At 40.3% G+C, this 18,239-nt stretch overlaps 1 protein-coding gene across 1 annotated transcript in view; it reads right to left on the bottom strand.

The window, feature by feature from the left end:
• Window positions 1-18,239, bottom strand: part of LOC127620361 (adhesion G protein-coupled receptor B2-like) — a 449,688-nt gene that overhangs the window by 19,359 nt on the left and 412,090 nt on the right. The window contains exons 26-31 of the mRNA XM_052093573.1: window positions 18,108-18,200; window positions 16,035-16,074; window positions 15,847-15,861; window positions 13,597-14,330; window positions 7,133-7,168; window positions 4,842-4,955 (exon numbers count right to left, since the gene is read on the bottom strand). Of these exons, the coding sequence (XP_051949533.1) occupies window positions 4,842-4,955; window positions 7,133-7,168; window positions 13,597-14,330; window positions 15,847-15,861; window positions 16,035-16,074; window positions 18,108-18,200 (1,032 nt within the window). The remainder of the gene's footprint in view (window positions 1-4,841; window positions 4,956-7,132; window positions 7,169-13,596; window positions 14,331-15,846; window positions 15,862-16,034; window positions 16,075-18,107; window positions 18,201-18,239) is intronic.

Raw genomic sequence — 18,239 nt, 5'->3', positions numbered from 1 at the left:
TGTGGTGGAGAGCTGCGGCCTCAAGGTTTTAGGTGCCGCAAGGGGTGGTAACCCTCAAACACCGTGGTGGACACTGGTGGTCAGGGAAGCCATCCACGATTTGTTGTCCCGGAGGTCTCTGGAGGCAGTTGCAAGGTACCAACAGGCCCAAAGGGCTGCGGCCTCGGCCGTGAGGGAGGCAAAGCAGTGGGTGTGGGAAAAGTTTGGAGAAGCCATGGAGAAGGACTTTTGGTCCGCACTAAAGTGCTTCTGGAAAACCGTCCGCCACCTTAGGAGGGGGAAACAGGGAACCACCCAAGCTGTATACAGCAAAGATGGGATGCTGTTGACCTCAACCGAGGAGGTTATTTGGCAGTGGAAGGAACACTTTGAAGAACTCCTAAATCCCAACACGCCCTCTATGCTAGAGGCAGAGCTGGAGGCTGATGGGGGATCAGATTCTATTTCTCTGGGGGAGGTCACTGAGGTAGTCAAACAACTCCGCAGTGGCAAAGCCCCAGGGATTGATGAGATCCGACCAGAAATGCTGAAAGCTTTGGATGTGGAGGGGGTGTCATGGATGACATGCCTCTTCAACATTGCGTGGAAATCTGGGACAGTGCCTAAGGAGTGGTAGAACGGGGTGGTGGTTCCCCTCTTCAAAAACGGGGGTCAGAGAGTGTGTGCCAACTACAGGGGTATCACACTTCTCAGCCTCCCTGGTAAAGTTTACTCCAAGGTGCTGGAGTGGAGGGTTCAGCCGATTGTCGAACCTCGGATTGAAGAGGAACAATGCGGTTTTCGTCCTGGCCATGGAACGACGGACCTTTACTTTCTTTACTCTCGCAAGGATCCTGGAGGGGGCCTGGGAGTATGCCCATCCGGTCTATATGCGTTTTGTGGATCTGGAGAAGGCGTATGACCGGGTCCCCCGGGATAGACTGTGGGAGGGAGTACGGGGTGGGGGGGTACCTTCTTAGGGTGATCCAATCCCTGTACATCCAAAGTGGGAGCTGTGTCCGGGTCTTCGGCACGAAGTCGAGTTCATTCCATGTGGGGGTTGGTCCCCGCCAGGTCTTTGTCACCAATCCTGTTTGTGATATTCATGGACAGGATATCGAGGCATAGTCGGGGTGGGGAAGGTGTGTGGTTCGGTGGGCTGGGGATCTCATCGCTGATTTTTGCAGATGATGTTTACATTTACATTTATGCATTTGGCAGACGCTTTTATCCAAAGCGACTTACAGTGCAATTATTACAGGGACAATCCCCCCGGAACAATCTGGAGTTAAGTGTCTTGCTCAAGGACACAATGGTGGTGGCTGTGGGGTTAGAACCAATGACCTTCTGATTAACCTGTGACCTTCTGATTAACAGCCCTGTGCTTTAACCACTACGCCACCACCACTCCACTCCATGATGTTGTCTTCAGGTCATCATCGGTCCGTGACCTTCAGCTCTCACTGGATCGCTTGGCAGTCGAGTGTGAAGTGGCTGGGATGAGGATTAGCACCTCTAAATCTGAGGCCATGGTTCTCAGCAGGAAACCGATGTGTGTACTCCAGGTAGGGAAGGAGGTATTGCCCCAAGTGAAGGAGTTCAAGTACCTCGGGGTCTTGTTCATGAGTGAGGGGACAATGGAGCGGGAGGTTGGCCGGAGAATCCGGGCAGCAGGGGCGGTATTGCACTGACTCTATTGCACCGTTGTCACAAAAAGTGAGCTGAGCCGGAAGGCAAAGCTCTCGATCTACTGGTCAATTTTTGTTCCTACCCTCACCTACGCTCATGACCGCCAGGCTGGGCCATGACCGAAAGAACTAGGTCGCGAGTACAAGTGGCCGAAATGGGCTTCCTCAGAAGGGTAGCGGGCTTCTCCCTTAGAGATAGGGTGAGGAGCTCAGTCATCTGCGAGGAGCTCTGAGCAGAGCCGCTGCTCCTTTGCATTGAAATGAGTCAGTTGAGGTGGTTTGGGCATCTGGTAAGGATGCCCCCTGGCCGCCTCCCTAGGGAGGTGTTTCAGGCACGTCCAGCTGGGAGGAGACCTTGAGGAAGACCCAGGATTAGGTGGAGAGATTACATCTCCACACTGGCCTGGGAACGCCTTGGGGTCCCCCAGTCAGAGCTGGTTAATGTGGCTCGGAATAGGGAAGTTTGGGGCCCCCTGCTGGAGCAGCTGTCCCCGCGACCCGACTTCAGATAAGAGGTTGAAGATGGATGGATGGATGGATATGGTCGTTGTGGTTCTAATACTCAAAGGAAGACCGTTCCAGAGTTTTGGGGCTGCTACTGAAAATGCTCGGTCCCCTCTAAGTTTTAATCTGGTCCTTGGCACTACTAAAAGTCTCTGATGTGAAGATCTCAAAGATTCCCCTGACAAGAGGTCTGTGAGATAGGATGGCGACAGACCACTGATAGATTTAAAGACCATTAATAGAACTTTAAATTCAATTCTATAGCATACCGGCAGCCAGTGTATATGTGATATGTTCATACATCTTATCTCCAATTAAGAGTCTTGCTGCTGCGTTTTGCACCATTTGGAGCCGAGAAATGGAAACTTGACTAATACCTGTGTAAAGCGAATTAGAATAATCAAGCCGAGACGTGATAAAAGCAAGATAGTCCTCTCAAAGTTCTTAAAAACTGGTGACCTGAAGACAAAATCCAAAGAATTGGTTGTCACAAGGCATTGGAGTATTATAATAATTACAAATGCATAATTTCCTTTTTTCTCTCACGAGCACCATTATCTATAAATTTATAGCATTGCCAACACAGTCAAAAATCTGTAGAAAGTATTCAAATTAATCTTTTCAATTGAAAACCAAAAGTCAAATGCTAAAAGCATTCTGACTTATCAATACTGCTAGATGGGCTCTGTTCAGTGTCGAAACATTTGAGAAGCGGTTATAACGAGATTGATCTTCTGTAATGTGAGAGCATAAGTCTTTGATGCTTGTCTGCATGTGCATAATTCAAGCATATTGTGGAAAGTAATGAAGCACAATAATCGAAAGGCCAGAAATGGGCTGTAACTATCTGAATTAAAAGTGTGTGAGCATGTGGAAAATGCTACTAAAGAACACACTTATCACAGCAGCATAAATTGCAGCATACTTTTCCAGAGGACACAGCATTTGTTTTTAAAACTTAATATCAAAACCCTCTGGATGCATGATTGTGGATGTAATGCTGCTCCTGGTAACAGAATATCAAAGATTCAGCAGCTAACAGAAAGAAATTCGAATTTTATTCCAGGGAAAGCAGATAGCACAGAGTGCTCCAGGAGGCAGGTGTATACTTGGAGGTGCGTTTTGGCAGGGGACTGAATATGATCCAACTATTAGCATGGTTTTAATTAGCTTGCAAAACATAAGGCTTGGGGAAATGGAAGCAAAGCAATGCACAAGTTTCCCAAAGACCAGGTGTGCATGTACAATGGCATTTTAGAGATAATTTTTTCTTCCATTCTAAATCCATATCCAAGAACTAGGTAAACATAAAATGTTTATTCCACTTCCCATCGTACAATTATAATAAATGGTAACACTACAGTAAGGTTTCATTTGTTAAAATTAGTTAATGCATTAGGTATCATGAACTAACAAAGATTCATATTATGCTCTAAAAATATATTGGTCAATGTTAATGTTGAAAATACAATTGTTCATTATTAGTTCATGTTATTTAATAGTGCATTAACTAATGTTAACATATACAACTTTTGATTTTAAAAATGTATTACTACAGGTTGAAATTAACATTAACTAAGATATTATAAATACTGTAAATGTATTGTTCATTGTTAGTTCATGTTAGCTACTGTTGTTAAATAATGCTAACAAATGGAACGTTATTGTAAATTGTTAGCAAATAATAAAAAAATTCCACATTAAAAATAATATTGGATTGCATTCACAATTTAATAATATTTTAAATCAAAACATTTATGAAACTTAATTCCTGAAGTAATAAGGAATGTTAGAAGAAATTTAGAGACATTAAAGTAATATTCTGGGTTTAATACAAGTTCAGCTCAATCAACGGCATTTGATTTGTGGTATAATGTTGATTTTCCACAACAATTAATTAAGACTTTTAAAAAAGAAAAAGAAAAAACAAATCTGGGTTACTGTTAGGCACTTACATTGGAAGTAAAAAAATACAAATGTAAACATATTTTCAGTGTGACAAAATATTGTGCAAACCATTTATGTGTAAAGTTATATTCAAATGTTACAACTTTGTTGCCATGACGATATAACATCTATGATGTCTCATAAGTAACTAGAAGTTCATCCACCTAAAACAGAAGTCCGCCACAAAAAAACTGTGATTTAAACAACTTAAAGCTAAAACACAAATTTTAACAGAATAATTGATGTGTTTTCATTAAATTATATGCTTTACATTTTTGCCTTTAAACCCTCCAAAAATTGGCCCCATTCAATTCCATTATAAGTACTGAATTTTTTTTTTTTTTTTAAGTAGTGACAAGTTAAAATTCTGTTGATTGAGCTTATCTTGTATTTAACCCGGAATGTTCCTTTAATAGTAGGTCCAGCAGGTAACAATAATTTATGCATATCTTAATGCTATTATGTAGATATTCATGATCAAGTTAACAATTTATTACTACAGTTACTATTTATTTTTACTTTTTAAAATCCTTTATTAAGCATGTTTACTGGCAATTTAATCACATTTTATAGCTTTATATTGTAAATGTCTTTTTTTTTTTACTTGGATTTACGCAAACATAGGGTGAGAGATTGTTTCACATTGTGCACATGGGTTGTGGCCTGGGTGTACGATTTTAAAATGTCAGGGATAGGTATCAGGGGCGCATTTTAGAATCTTACCTTGAAGGAGGACATGGCAGGGTCCCTGTTATACCTGTCTATGGTGTGGAACTTGTTGGAGTGGTTGAGTTCATGATACAGCTCTGAATGTCTTTTGCGAGTGTGCATCACTTTCTGTAAGGAAGGGGGAAAAGTAAACAAACAAAAATATAAAAGCAAAAAATAAGAAAGGGCAGGCGCATGAAGGCTGGGGTGATGGTCGACAGTAGTCAAGTAAATGGGAAGAGTGGGGTAACTATAAACACGCTGTCAGGTTTCATCTTCTCAATGGGTGGTTTTCTGATTGGTTATTAAAGCTGATGAGTATTAAACAATGGAAAATCTTTCTAGTCAGTGTCATTCCATACTGACAGATACTTCCACCTATTCCAAAGGTTAATTAGAGGTGGTTGAGAGCTGTTGGGGCTACTCACAGACATAGCTGTTTTTATGCAAATCTGACACGTAGCTTGTTCTAACATGGGCCAACTCTCACCACTGCTTGTTAGCATGGGCCAGCATGGCCCAGTTATTTTTTGCTGGAAGATGATGTAACAACACCATTCTAGGGGCAAAAATCATCTTTCTAAATTGACAGCCAACTAAAAGTTGCTGGGTATTGTCCCCCACTGATGACGGCCCTGTGCTAGAGAAGATGTTTTGCCAGTGACCAATTTTTTGCAGGAGTCTTCAATGGATTTGTTGTCAAAATGAACTTTCCATTCAGTCACAGTTAAGGATAGTTGCTAGTAAAGGGCTTGAGACTGTGTGGTCCTTAGCCAATCAGCATTGTCATCATGTCAATATCTACAGCTCCAAAGTAATCAATCACACTGTATATAGGGGGCGGTGTTGGGTGTTAACAGATAGCTCCCTAAAGGTATTATAGACCTTCTTGGCAAATACTAACTCCAACCAAGCACTATATCCATACACCATCTATTTGGGATCAGTGTCTTTGTAATAGTACAATTTTTGGTTTGTTTATACACCTTTTCCAGTCTGAGAGCGATTCATATTACATTTGTGTTTTTATTGTTTGTTTTGGGGGAGAAATGGGGGTATATCATGCAGCACTAACTAGAATGGAAAAGGTTATGAAGCTCTAAAAGCATCTGACTGTGTTAGTAACAAGACATACCTCTGTTTGAGAAGAAGCCTCTATACTGGAGAGCAAATATCCAGTCATAAAACCACTTAAGTTTTCAAATGTAATTGAAGAACATTCTGTTTAAAAGCATGCAAGTGCATTCTTTAGAAAATTAATTAGGAAGCTTTAGACTGGAGATTTGCTGGATCCTGCCAGTTGATCATTCCATGGAGGTGCCCTACAGGCTGCCTCAGTCATACACGTGCAATCTCTTCTCATCTCATTATGGTCTCTACCTCTTTCACACACAACAATACCACTCACTCCACACTGTTTCAGTGTTTCTGCAGCCTTGAGAGATCTACGTATATTAAGTAACGTTTAACAGTTATACAGCACACTGTTTGATAACATTCTAGATTTTGAAATAATGCCTGAAAATGATAATCAAGGCAAATGGAACACTGAGCAGTTTTGTCATGGATAGGACTGTTGCTAACACACTAAACCAGTGTTTCCCAACCTTTGTTTTCTTATGGATGCCCATAAGTTCCTCATCATCGACACTAAACCTAAAACGTTGTTCTTTTAACTTGCTGTATATTATAGTGCATTTCCTTAAAAGGAACTGAATGTGTTAAATGAGATTAAAAAATGAAACAAAACCAACCAACAAAATGAAAATTCTGTCATAATTTATTAGCCACCAATTCAAACATGTATGACTGTGGAATACATAAGGAGATGTTAAGGGGAATGTTAGCCTCAGTCATCATTCACTTTTATTGTATGGGGGAAAGAAAACAAGTGTGAATGGTGAGTGAAGCAAACATTTTGCCTTACATCTCCTTTTATTTTAAATAAGAGGGTTAGCAAATTATGACAACATTTGTATTTTTTGGTGAACTATCCCTTTAAGGTGACTAAGATTATGATTAATTACTATAATTTTTTGATACCCTAATGTTGTTTTAAGTATTAGTTATATCTATTTAACAAAACAAAAGCAAAATATTTAAATACACTTTGGAACGTACTTAAGTACTCCCTGTTGTGCAAGTACCCCTGGTTGGGAATCACTGCACTAAACGCATGATGGGGGAAACAAGCACAAGTGCGATAAATTTCATTGGCTTCTGTATCAGCCCATTGAAAAATCTCTAACTAATGTTGGACAGAAGCACAAACAACAGGCTAAGAAGGAATGGGGACGGGGTCTTACCTCAAAGTCCAGCTCAGAGTACCGTACTCTTTTCTTCTGGGGAAGGGGGGGGGGGAGAGAAGACACAATCAATCACAACTGCACATCTTTGAGCACCTGAGTACTGTAAACTACATCTGTGGCACCCATGACGCACTGGTCTCATGCAGGTGCAGTAAGCATATACTACTTTGCTTGCTGAACGGTTTACCAGTTTTTGTTTTGATGTTTTGACTCAAACTGAACTCCACCATAAACATAAGTGGAATCATTTGGCAAATGCTTGTTAAAAACTCTCTTTGCCTTTATAAAATAGTATCAATTATGTTTATATTAGCATTTTAATAAAAACAAGTGAAGGTGTCTGGTTTATATAAGCAGAAGATGCATGTCATAAACGTCTTCTGTAAACTTCTCTGATATTCTCTGTTAACACAATAAGCTTCACTTACTCTATAATAACTTCCTCAGTTGTCAATATTATTGCTTGTACATTACTTTGCACATATAATGTAGCAGAAATCATGAGCTTTTTGAATACAAAATTTTTTATTGCATGTTCTTTCTTCTCACATTGTTCCAAACCCATATGATTTATATGAGGGGTTTCATTGTTTGGAAAATAGCAGCATTAGCCTTCTGATAAATATCTTGTGTTAGACACAACACAGAACGTCATATGGATTTGGAGCAACATGTAAATAGAGAGCAAAATTTCTTTGTTGGAGGAAATATTTCTTTAATATGTCACACAAGAGATACATGTACTCGTTTTGAGGGTTGATCTTCCAAATTCATCCACCAATTCAGTGTGGAGAGGCCTGAAATGCACTACCAACTAAAAGACACCACCCCCAACTCAGTAGGGAATCAACAACTGACTGACGACCTAAATGTGGTTTACTGTAGATTTAAAAAGCCTAGTCTCTGACATTCTCTTCAAACAAACATCAACACCTCCTGCGATCAACCCCCCCCCCCCCCCCCCGCTACACAACCTGCACTTAGGATCTGTGAAGAGGATGTGTGCAAGACTTTCTGGAAACAGAAGACAAAGAAGGCATCAGGCTCTAATGATGTTTCACCCATCTATTTAAAAGCCTGGGCTGATCAGCTGGCCCCCATCTTCAAACAGATCTTAAACAGATCACTAGAGCAGTGTGAAGTTCCCTGCTGCTTCAAACACTCAACCATCATCCCCATCCCAAAGAAACCTAAGATCAAAGGACTTAATTACTACAGACCCATCACTCTGACGGCTGTGGTCATGAATTCATTTGAGAGACTAGTTTTGGCCCACCTGAAGGACATCTTTGGACCATTTCTGGACCTCCTTCAATTTGCTTATCAAGCAAACAGGTCTGAGGATGATGCAGTCAACATTGGATTGCATCATATCCTGCAACATCTGGATAGACCACGGACATATGCAAGGCTCCTTCAGGACTTCAGTTCGGCTTTCAACACCATTATCCATGACACTCTCCGGACTAAATTAAACCAACTCTCTGTTCCCACGTCTCTCTGTCAGTGGATCACCAGGTTTCTAATGGACAGGCAGAAGCTAGTGAGACTGGGGAAATTTACTTCCAGCACCTGTCCGATCAGCACTGGTACTCCCTGAGGTGTGTGCTCTCCCCACTACTCTTCTTCTCCCTGTGCACCAGCGATGTCATCACCAAGGACCCATCTATCAAGCTCCTGACGTTTGCAGAAGACACTACTATCATCGGCCTCATCCAAGATGGAGATGAGTCTGCATACCGAAGGGAGATTGAACAGCTTGATGTGTGGTGCAGCCAAAACATCCTGGATCTGAACATGCTCAAAACAGTGGAGATCATTGTGGACTTCAAGAGAAGCACCCCAGCATTACCCCCTCCTCACCATTCTGATTAGCACTGTGGCAGAAGTGGAGTCTTTCAGTTTCCTGGGCTCTACCTCACAGGACCTGAAGTTGGAGACCCATGTTGACTCCATTGTGAGAAAGGCCCATCAGAGGTTGTACTGTGATACTGTGACAAGCACTGTTGATACAGTTCCCTGAGTCTGTCCTCTGCACTTCAATAACTGTTTGATTTGAGTCAGCTACCAAATCGGACATAAGAAGACTAAAAAGGACAGTTCAGAGTGGATTATTGGTTCTCCCCTTCCCACCCTCCATGAACTGTACACATTTATAGTTAGGAAAAGGGCTATAAAAAAAATCACCCTGGACCAAACTCACCCAGCCCACTGCCTCTTTGAACTGTTTCCCTCTGGCTGGCACTACAGAGCACTGAGCACCAGAACAGCCAGGCACAGGAACAGCTTTTTCCCTCAGGCCATCCATCTCACTAACAGTTAAAACTGCCCTTTTGAACAATAATTATGTGCAGTAACAAACTTAACCAATTATATTTCTTTAAAATATCCTACCTCTTCTGCACATTACATTCTCTTGCACAGTATATAACAGATTGTGTTTGTATGCATATTTTTGTGTCTAACTGTGTATTTCAATATAAACTTTATATTATATTCTCTTATTTCTATTCTTTATTCAACTGTTTACTATTTATGTCTAGTTTTTGTATTGTTTGTGCACTGGAAGCTTCTGTCACCAAGACACATTCCTTGTATGTGTAAGCATACTTGGTAATAAAGCTCATACGGATTCTGAAGACCTGACCCAGTCAAGACCTGGGTCTATGCCACTATAGACAGGCATAAAGGGAGTTTGAGACTGAGTCATGTTGTGTTCCTTACAGCTCAGTTGTTGACAAAGTTAGGTCACTTCAGGAGTCACTGGGTGAGATAGGTCAGAGGGAGCAAAAGCAATAGGAACCTACACTTGCTGAAAAGGTCTGTGTTCAAGCTGAAATATCAATACCTACAGTAGGCAGGAGACAGCAAACTTTCGACCCCAAACCTAAGTCAGTGAGTTAGTTCTTTTGTAAAGCTAAGTTTTGAAAATCACTTTAAATGTTTGGAAGTATTGCAACCTTTCAAGCTTGATAATTGGTATGACAATGATATACAAGCCTCTAACAACCTGCTTCTGCATTATATTGTAAGAGAGGGGGACAGAGAAAGAAGGAGAGTAGATGAGGTACATTTAGTGTCCATAGATAGGTGGTCTCTGTTGACAATCCATTAACTTTAAAAAGTCAAAATGAAATGACGTTCACTCATGATATACTTCTGTAATAGAAGTATCTAAGTGAAACAGGACATTAAACAAGAAAAACATATCAATAATTGATTGGATGGTGAATAGTGGTATCTATATCAATGTTTTTACATTCAGTACAGTATACATTTTGGATGTGTCCCTTATTCTAACAAACCTGATTCTACTTATCGGATTATTAATTGTGTTTCAAGACCTCAGATTGGTTTTCTCATATAAGGGAGACATCCTAAACATGTACTGTTAAGGGGCATCAGGAAAAACATTTTGAAATGCACATATGACAGATGATTGGGGGGGGGGGCGGTGTTTGAAAAATAAGAGGTCTTGGTGACATCAGCTGAAAAGGAAAGTTGTTTCGGTGGCAGAGCAAGTTAAATCATTTTTCTTTGAAATAATGTGCAATGATGAAAAATGTATAATAAGACCAGGAATATGTATTTAGAGCAAATAAGGGTCAATTTGAATTTCATGCTAAGTTTGACAACTACCTTTAGTTAGAAATTTATGAAGGTAAAAAAGTATCAAATCTCGAGAGTATGTAAATCAGTAAATATTAGTACTTGTAAGCTTAAATTTACACTCACAGACCAGATGTTAAAACTTGTAAATAAAAGTTAAATGTTGCAATCTGGATTCACAGGCAATAATAAAAAAAACATTTATTCTGAATTCAAAGTGGCAGAGAAACAGTCATAAATGTGTAGAATTATATTAACATACATACAACAACAGACAAAATCTTGTTTTACATATTTACCTTTGTACTTTAATTCAGTTTTGGAGTACAACCACAAGTCTGTACTTACAACCTTACAAATCTGGCACTCCAAATCAAATCGAAGACATGAGGGAATTATCTGAAGAAATAGTTCTGATGTCTGCATTCTGTACAACTACATTGGATGCAATCATCTGGCTAGCTTTCATATGCAATGAGTTCCATATATCTAAGGAAAATATGAAAGTGGTTAGGTATCAATAGGAATCATACTGAGGTAAGAAATTCTCAATTATCACCCAACAATTATTCCAACAGCTAAAATATGATGAATTATTGATGGAATTATTTGAGAGGCATGATAGCTAAGCTGGCAAAAACTGAAATGGTCAGAGTGCAACGTTTTGCTGTATTTTAGTCATATTCTGACATTTAATAGCCAATCTTCAAGTATTAGTTACATTTTATAAAAAAATACAAAGTCTGTTATCATGTTGTTGCTTAAGTGCTTGTGTACAGTACACTGCAGCCATCCAACTCTTAGCTTATTTTATTCAATTTGGCCTGCAGAATTATTATATATATATATATATATATATATATATATATATATATATATTTATTTATTTATTTATTTTTTAAGAGACCCAATTGTGAAATAGCGATGATAATGTTAACATAATATTAATAACACTTTTTAAGATACAATTCCTGCCCACAATTATTTGCTCTAATTGTGATCATTAGAGATTATCTTGGTCATTGTGCACTTTAATTCTAGTGATATATTGCATCTAAATAAGAGAATTTTAAGTGAATACTATCCATACTGTAACATAGAATGCAAATTTCTGTATGAATATTTCTGATGCAGCGTTATTTATATTCATTATAACTTACTCTGAATTCTTTATACATCAGTCACCTAAGTTATACAATCCATTTGATTGGTCCATAAGGATTTTTCCAGTTCTCATGATTGTTCATGACTTTATTGGCCAAGTTCTCAATTTCAAATGACAAGCTCTAGAGTTTGCTTCTTATATTTTCCTTCATACTGTAGAAATTCATGCCACAGCTTAAACAACTGTGTGTTGGAAAGAAAGGGATGGTGTTTGTGTCCACTAAGGAAGGAGTACAGACTCTCTCTCAGTCACTTTTTGTGCTTTTCTTTCACCATCTGGTGTCCCTCCTTTTGGGGCTGTAGTGTAATTATAGACAGAAACTCAACAGCGCACGTATGCACACACACACACACACACACACACACGCGCGCGCGCGCGCACGCACAAACCCGTTTTTATGTCATTGTGGAGACTCTCCATAGACTTCCATGCATTTTATGGACTTTATACAGATCTAACGATAATTTCTAACTCTTAACCCTATCCTGGCGACTGCTGGCTGGGCACCACAAGGTAGGTGATCTCAGGTTTTACTATCATTGTAGAGACATTTGGTTCCCACAATGAAGTATAAACATGTACAAGAATATATCTCTCCCTGAGCTGTTCTTCTTAACTTCAAAAAACTTTCTGCATTTTTCACACACATATATATATATATATATATATGTGAAAAATGCAGAAAGTTTTTTATATATATTTAGTATGTTTTATAAGTATTGTTTAATAATGTTTCATAATTATTTGAATTATGGGGACACTAGAAATGTCCTCATAAACCACATTTATAGCATAATACCCTTGTAATTACCAGTTTTTAACCTAAAAAACCACCCAAACCCCCCACACACACACACACAGACACAGACACACAGAAGCAGTCACTAAGTTGTGTAACACCATGATGACAGGGGACTCGGAGTATGGAAGGCACACCTGACTGCATTCATGTGACTGATGAGACAGTTGCTAGATGATCAGTATGTGTGGTGTCTCGTAGACTACAGATGATGTACCATCATCCATCCCCGAAATGCAAGGAGACAATACTAATAAGATAATCAGTATTGCTCATTCGTTACAACACTTTAATTTTATAATTTTCTCTGATGCTATGTAGAATAGTGTGATTTTTGTGTTTGGTATGTTGGTTGGTTTGTTTGCAATCATTGCATCTATGCTTGCTTTTGTCTATTTGTTCATATTGTGCTGATCTAACTGACATTTTCCTGACAGGGTGATAATTTCTCCTATGTGGTTTCCATTTTCTGCCACAATGTCAGGAAGTTCACACCACTATTGTATTGCATTGATTTACTCCATGATTGCAAAACACAGGATAGTGTTGGGTTCGTGTCCACCTCAGTCTGGTCTGAATCAAGACCAACTGCCAGCTGCAAGAAACCCCTTAACTTCAGAACACCCTTAGTGACAGTGCACATTTCAGGTTAATCTACCCACCATAACCAGCTTGTCCAAGATGGTCTACCAGGTTGAAACCAGTTCAACTGACAAAAAGTATAGTTGATAAACCATCTAGACCAGCTTGGACCAGCCAGAAACCATGTAAAACCAGCTACCAGCTACCTTAGGCTTCTTCCTGCAGGGAGGGCTGTTCTAGTATATGAAGGACATGTTTAAAACAGTGATATAGATTTGGGCAAGAAACCTGTATTTCCCTACTTACTTCCAAAGATCCAGCTGAGAGGCTGGTGTTGGTGCTGCCTAGGTTGCGAGGAAGTGTTCTGGTGCGCTCCACTGTGCCAGAGGTGAGGATCTGCTGGACAGAGGGCCGATTCTGCTTGACCTGCAGGGTGTGGGAGTGTGGGTGCCCAGCATGGGCTGGCAGCTGTTTTAGTGTGCCATAGGAGCGGTTTAGATTCATGTTGATGTGGTCCATGGCTGCAAAGTCTGCAGGGTATGCCTCGCTCTCAGCTGGATGTAAAGTCAGTGGTGAAGGGGGTGGAGGAAAGGGTGGGTCATCTACTGTAATGTTCAGGGGCTTACCCTCATCCTGAGGAGGAGGAGGGGGCTTGAGACTGACTGTTCGACGTGGGAGCACCATATAGTCCCCTTCCCCACCTCCACCACCAGCTGAATCTTGGGTGGAAGTAGGGTTCGGTCGGGCCCATCCCAGCCCACTTTCAGTGCAAAGGTAGATGGGTCCAGATCGCTGGTGCTGACCTTGCTGCTCCACATTGACCTCCCTCGTTAGTGGCTGCTCGCTGAGCTCGTTCAGAGGACCCAGAGGAGGCACTTGGACCAAGAGGTTAGGGGGAGGGATGTTCCCAGGAAGGCTGCTGAAGTTAATTCCTTCCTGGTGGGCTGCGAGCTTGAGGTCATCCTCGTCATCCAACGAGATGCGGGATAGAGTGCCAGTTATGGTAGCAGGGTTACAGGTGTTCACCTCCTTAAAGATGACTGAGGGAGGGAGGAGAAGAGAAAGGAAGAGCAAAGGAGAAAAAAGAAAGAGAGATAGCAAAGGAAAGAGGGATGATAGACAGATGTGGGTAGAAAAAGACAGAAGCAGAGGTCGAGTGCACAAGACCACACAGATAGGAAGTGAGGTAAAGAGCAAAGAAACAGATCTTAACAGAAAGTTGGAAGGATGATGATGTGATGCACAAGGAAGTGACAGATGATGGGTCAGAGATGTCAAAGAGTGAGCAAGCAGGATGGTTCAGATTGTTTCAGGAGGTTGCAGAGAGAATGTGATTGGTAGAGGGAAAGATTGGAGAGGAGACAAAAGAAAATAAGCTCAGTAACAGTGCATGAAAATGGACATGTGAGTAGGTCAGAAGTCAGAAGTGAAGGAAAGGGTCAAAGGGTGCAGAAGTCAGTGGTATGGGCAAGAAAAGACAAACATTTACAGACAAGTGAATTAGTATCCGGTTGTCTCAGCATGCCAAGGAGTTGGATGGAATCCCAGTGGAGGCAGGTGAATAGGAGATCAGTTGAATTGGATTGGGTTAGAAGGAAAAGCCAAACGCATGCACAGAGACAAATCAGCTCTTCTAAGAGAAAAATTATAATCTGTAACAGCTTACAGTACAGCAACAATCATTACTCTACATTACTCAAGCCAGTCACAGGACTCAATGACTGCTCTGTTGCCAAGACTTCTAAACTATCATTACATTTAACTGTGCTTTTTTTTTTCTTTTTTTTTTTAATCCGCAATGTTCACTGATTTTGCAAAGTAGAACGTGTTCTTGGATCTTTTGTTTGTCCTCAAACAGCACTCCTCTCAAACAAACATAGTCCTAACCCTATTCCTAAACCCAACCCTATCCTTTAACTACCCCTAAAATCATAGGGAAATTATAGGTTGATAAGAACGTTGTTCAACCACCAACTCAAGCCCTAAGCCTAACCCTTAACACAACCCAAAAATCTGATTGGTTTTGTAACAGTGTTGTTCCAGGGCCAACAATGATTTTAAGACAGGAACATGTCCTGCATGGTAATATCACAGTAAGCCTGCAATGTTCGTTCATATGGGATGAGTGTCTCATTTTAAGCTTAACATCAGGATTTTTAGAAGGTTTATATTCTGAAAGTTGTTTATGATTCACATAACTGCTCTGGCCAAAATGTATGTTCTTCTTCTTATAATATTGTCTACAGACACAGATTATTTACTAGCTTCAATAAATACACAACGGTGGAGCTGCCTTGCCAATGCTGCAGCACAGTGATTCTTTTTCTTTATGAGGTGAAATTAAAAACATGATCAGTGATTGGTGCTAAAACTAAATCAGCCTTTCACGGATCTTGGAAAGTTCAGAGCTAAAATTATCACCCTAGTATGCTGAAGAAAAAAGGGTATGGTAATAAAAAGGTAAACATGCATATTTTGTATGTCAATTTATGCAAAACAAACTAAATTACTATTGGCTAACACAAATGACAAACAAATAGGAATGTTCAAACTTACATGGGTGTCCTCTCTCTGCAAGAAAGATAATGATGAGCAGGATTAACTTTACATGAACAAACTTTACCTAAAAACAGCATTAGAACCAAAGTAGCGTGAAATGCTAAATAACTGGTTAGGAAAGTGCAAGGCTGAGAAGAAATAGCAGAAGAGAAGAGGTGACGACAGAAAGGTAGAAAAATACTTACCTGTTTGACATGCCAAGTCCACATCTTTCTCAAAGTCCGTCTGAGCAGGTAGAGGAAGGAGAGAAGAAAGTTCATTACAGCATGTTGCAAACACCTCTGAATACTTTGCACAAAGTAAACTATATGCTCACATTTCTTTATAATGCACTGAAAATATGAGTCCTACAACTCTGGTATGGTGAAGGGTGGAGCTGAGGGCAGTTACAGACAATATGTAGTGATTAGAGACAAGAAGGAATAAAAAGACAAAACTTAGATTAAACTTTTTAGCAATCATCATGCTGTGTTTCAACAAAGTAGTCTAATGCAATACATCTGCAACACCTCTACAGTAAAAAAGCTGATCCCTTTGCACCAGTGCCAATTACAATGTACTGAAGAGACAACAGATTAGCATACCGCAATCTGTCACAGCTGGGCTTGACTTTCCAAACAAGAAAAAAAGGATATAATTGTAAAGAGATACAATGGACGCAAACTGACTCCCTTAGGGCAAACAGAATATATCTGTCCCTGAGCTGTTCTTATTAACTTCAAGCCCTCATTGGAATGCAGCATTGGCTACTGCTACCAACAGAATAAACTCTCAGAGGACTTCAACACAAAGTTTAGTCTAGGCATTACAATGTGGAAAACATTTAGCATGCCTTAGCGAGATTGACTTGTATGTGTGCATATACCTGTATGTTAAAGTTTAAAAGAAAAGGCAAGATAGAAGACTAGGGACAAAAAGAGAGACCTACAACTAGGCAAACTTCTACAGCACAGGAAACTAAGCAGCAACTTTGCACAAAATAACACAAAATAAAGTTAAATCTTCTGACAGCAAACCGCTTATCTAATTAGCTAGCTAATATGCTCACGCTATGCTGTCAGCTACACTCTAAAAGTGACAGCACTAACTCTAAAGCAAGCACGCACAATTACAGATTTTCTTTCATCTCATAGACGTACGGTTGTTTGGTTTTGCTCCAGGACCAGGTTCTGGCTTTGATTGTGGTTGAGGATGTGGGCATGGCTGGTGTTGAGCATATGGATGTGGTTCTGGTTGAGCATATGAATGTGGTTCTTGTCAAGGGTGTGGGTGTGGTTTTGGTTGAGAGTATGGACATGGTTGTAATTTAGGGAGTGGGAGTGATTAAGGAGGTGGTTGTGGTTTAGCGTTTGGGTGTGGTTATGACTGTGTCCATGACTGTGATTGGCCAAGGCTAGTGGAGGGTGAGCGTGGCAGGCTTGGTGGCAGCCTTGGCAGCAAACAGGTGAATATCGGAGTGAGCCACACTGTTCCTGACTGTAGGGTCTGGGCCTGTGCGGGCACCTCTGCCAGCAAAGAGGCAGAGAAAGGTAGACAGAGAGACATAAAGAGAGAAAGTGAGGGGTGAGTTGAGGAAAGGTAGAGCGGAGCAGTAGGGGCAGTTATCCCTCTCAATCAAACCAATTCACACACACATTTGGAGAGTTCCTGCTTTAGTTACCATGGTTTCATGCAAGTCTTTGACAAGGACAAATCATTGCAGTCTCCCGGGTAAACAATATTAAAATATAATTTATGGATATACTGTACAATTTTTAATGTGCTACTAAGGGTGTTTCTGGCAGGCTTGTTGCCTTTCCTATTCACTACCTAAAAATTAAAAATAAGAATTATTTGTAAATATATTCATAACTAATTTGATCTTTCAAAAATATTTCAATATGTGATATTTTCAAAAAGAGTCCTTAATTAAATTACATTTCAAAAGCCTTTGATTTGAATCCCTGGACACTAATAGTACACATTTTCATTAAATACAGGAAGAAATAGCACAGAGCTCCCACAAAAGAGGAGACATTTCCAGAGACAGAACAGAGACGTGTCTCTGCAAAGAGACCTGAGCGGGATTTTAACCAGCAATCTTCCCTAATGTAGAATTTTCACACATATGTATTCAGTGAGCCACCTGCTCCTATTTACAATATATGAAAAAAAAAAATATAATAATCTCAATTGAAACATTATAACCCAGCAGGCAGTGCTGTTTAAGATAAGAGGAGTGCCCCATGTGAGATGAGATGGAATGGGATGCTATTCACCATGATCTGCACCTGGCCGTTCTTGCATGAGTCCGGAGAGTTTTCACTGTCGTCTTTGCAGCCACCCATCCTGCAGCGCACTGCGTCCTGCACCTGTGATGGAATGACATGCAATACAACAAGGGCGACCAG

Source organism: Xyrauchen texanus, chromosome 26, assembly GCF_025860055.1.
Source record: "Xyrauchen texanus isolate HMW12.3.18 chromosome 26, RBS_HiC_50CHRs, whole genome shotgun sequence".
NCBI classification, from domain to species: Eukaryota; Metazoa; Chordata; class Actinopteri; order Cypriniformes; family Catostomidae; genus Xyrauchen; species Xyrauchen texanus.
Note: the sequence above shows the minus strand (reverse complement) of the source record. Positions and strands in the feature narration are given on the sequence as shown.